The sequence below is a fragment of the Budorcas taxicolor genome, chromosome 5, assembly GCF_023091745.1.
Source record: "Budorcas taxicolor isolate Tak-1 chromosome 5, Takin1.1, whole genome shotgun sequence".
NCBI lineage: Eukaryota > Metazoa > Chordata > Mammalia > Artiodactyla > Bovidae > Budorcas > Budorcas taxicolor.
The window spans coordinates 102,260,333-102,263,475 of record NC_068914.1 but is presented as its reverse complement, the minus strand read 5'-3'; the positions used below and the strand labels follow the sequence as shown (position 1 = coordinate 102,263,475).

Sequence of the window (3,143 nt, the reverse complement as noted above, 5' to 3'; positions counted from 1 at the left end):
CTGCATGCACAGAGTCTTAACCACTGGACCACCAGAAAGAGAGAAAGTGAAGTCATTCAGTCATGTCCGACTCTTTGCCACCCCATGGACTGTAGCCCACTAGGTTCCCCAGTCCATGGGATTTTCCAGGCATGAATACTGGAGTGGGTTGCCATTTCCTTCTCCAGGGGATCTTCCTGACCCAGGGATCGAACCCGGGTCTCCCGAATTGTAGGCAGACACTTTACCATCTGAGCTACATCCTAAATATACTTCCTATTTGGAGAATTAGAGGTGTAAGATTCATAACAGGTATTTCTTATAAATGTCTCAGTAGGATGTCAAAGTCACTGTTAACAAACTGATTATTAAGTAAAAGAAAAAAAGTGCATGTTAACTGGCTTGCTGGGATATTTCATTCATCTTCTAATACTAGGTTTTTATGACATTCGTTTCTTCATGTGGATTCACTCTTGACTTGGCAGGAGGCAGTGATGAGAAATCATACAGCAATAACAACATTCATCCTCCTGGGACTGACAGATGACCCAAAACTACAAGTTCTGCTTTTCGTATTTTTGTTTCTCACCTACATGTTGAGTGTGGCTGGGAACCTCATCATCATCACCCTCACACTTTTGGATTCCCATCTTAAGACGCCCATGTATTATTTCCTCCGAAATTTCTCTTTCTTAGAAGTCTCATTCACCACGGTCTGTATTCCCAGATTCTTGTATTCTATGGCAACTGGAGATAATACTGTTACCTACAATGCTTGTGCCACCCAACTATTTTTTATTGTCCTCTTTGCAGCAACTGAATTTTTTCTCCTTGCAGCCATGTCTTATGACCGCTACATGGCCATTTGTAAACCCCTGCACTACACCACTATCATGAACAACAGAGTCTGCACTGCCCTCGTTCTCTGCTGTTGGTTGGCTGGCCTGTTGATTATCCTCCCACCTCTTGGCATGGGCCTCCAGCTGGAATTCTGTGACTCGAATGTGATTGATCATTTTGGCTGTGATACATCTCCTATTTTACAGATAACTTGCTCAGACACAGTGTTAATAGAGAGAATTGCTTTGAGTTTTGCTGTGCTGACACTCATTTTTACCTTACTGTGTGTGGTCCTCTCCTATACATACATCATCAAGACCATTCTAAGATTCCCTTCTGCCCAACAAAGGCAAAAGGCTTTTTCCACCTGTTCTTCCCACATTATTGTGGTTTCCATCACCTATGGCAGCTGCATCTTCATCTACATCAAGCCTTCAGCAAAGGAAGGAGTGGCCATCAACAAAGTGGTGTCTGTGCTCACAACTTCAGTTGCCCCTTTGCTTAATCCATTCATCTACACACTTCGAAACAAACAAGTGAAAGAGGCCTTTAAAGACACAGTAAAACAAGTTGTATTTCTCACAAAGAAGTAAGAGGCTATTAGCGTTTTTGAGACCAAGGTAAAATAAATTTAAATCTTAATAACTCGGAAGTAACAATTGTTAATTTGCCAAATAAATGATTTCTTTATATTCTGTAGATTCATCAAGCTAATCCTACCCCAGGAAGATTTTTCTCTTATCATACAAAAGTGAAAATAAAGCTTTTTCTTCTTTCCTTCAAGTTTATTTCATTCAGTATGGTTTCTTCAATTAATGCATGTTCCAGAGACCAGATTCCCCAAAATAACCCATGTCATAAAAAAGAAATTTAAATAAATAAAATTATATTTCTGATCATATGGCTAAATCATGACACAGAATATAAATGCCCAGAGAGCATTTCTCACTCATTGGGAAGACTTCAGTATCTAAAACTCACTGGGAAGATACTTCCAGTATCTAGTGTTCAATTGTACAAGAGTCATTAGTCATTAAAGATTCTTAGCAAAGCTTTAAAAACGATCTTTAAAATAGTAAAGCTCTCTCTCTCATTTTAAAATGTTTATTTTTCAAGAATGAGTAAACGGTATTAATAGAGCAAATTCAAAATCAGTGAAGATAATTATATTCTTTCTTTTAAATCAATTTACATACAAAAATATTTCTGCTGGCCTTTCTGAAAATTATTTGGCTGTACTACATCCTGAAATATATGATTACAGAAGAGAAAGAAAAAGACTTCCAAATGCTGAAGACTTCTACTGACACTACCGTCAATGGTGCTTAGACATAGACCCAAGAAGAACAAGCCCTGAATTTAGGAATAAAATAAGTAAATCTTAGTTAATTAAGTTCTCCAGTATCCAAACTTTTATTATCTCTTTTTTAAATATAAATTTATTTATTTTAATTGGAGGTTAATTACTTTACAATATTATATTGGTTTTGCCATATAGCAACATGAATCCGCCACAGGTCTACAAGTGTTCCCCATCCTGAACCCCCCTCCCTCCTCCTTCCCCGTACCATCCGTCTGGGTCATCTCAGTGCACCAGCCCCAAGCATCCAGTATCATGTATCGAACCTGGACTGGTGATTCGTTTCATATATTATATTATACATGTTTTGATTTAAGGAGAAAGAAATTAGAAGGGTTGATCGAAACATTGAAAAGTTCATGATTTGGGAAGGACATTCTAAAGAGTGTTTTGTTGCTTATCCTAGACTACAGAAGATAAAAGCCAGGTATAGTGTGAAAAAAATGATAGACTTACAGAAGATAGAAGTGGTAAAACAGGTAACAGTTACACAAGGACCTTGGACCAAATGATTAAAATTCTTTTTATTAAATGGTAAGAACAGTCTTTGTAGTTCTGCACTTGTGAAAATAAAATTTTGTGCTTTCACACTATTATCTATGTTTATTAACCATCATCTCGTTGCTCAAATGTACTTTTTATTTCAATAATATTTTTAATTGTTCTTTACATGATAATGGCCATAGCATGAGTGCAAGCTTCTTCTATACTTCAAAAATATTCGGGGAAAATAGGACTCTATTCTCCAAGACCTTTCTTCTTTTTCCATTGAAAATCTCTAAAACACCAAGAGTCCATACTGATACAAGTAAATGATGGAATAAATTAACAAAGGAGGGAGAAATATTGTGCAGAAGTATCCCAAATAATTTATATAGCTACTCCTCTTATACAGGAGAAACTGACAAACACTACATCAGTCAGATGATCCAGATCGACATCATAAATCATGTTGATGGTCTGT

The 3,143-nt window shown here is 36.9% G+C and overlaps 1 protein-coding gene across 1 annotated transcript; it reads left to right on the top strand.

The window, feature by feature from the left end:
- Nucleotides 1-473: 473 nt before the first annotated feature.
- Nucleotides 474-1,412, top strand: LOC128048972 (olfactory receptor 6C2-like). The gene has a single exon (XM_052641469.1). It carries the CDS (start codon nt 474-476, stop codon nt 1,410-1,412), a length of 939 nt encoding a protein of 312 aa, XP_052497429.1.
- The last annotated feature ends 1,731 nt before the right edge of the window (nt 1,413-3,143 follow it).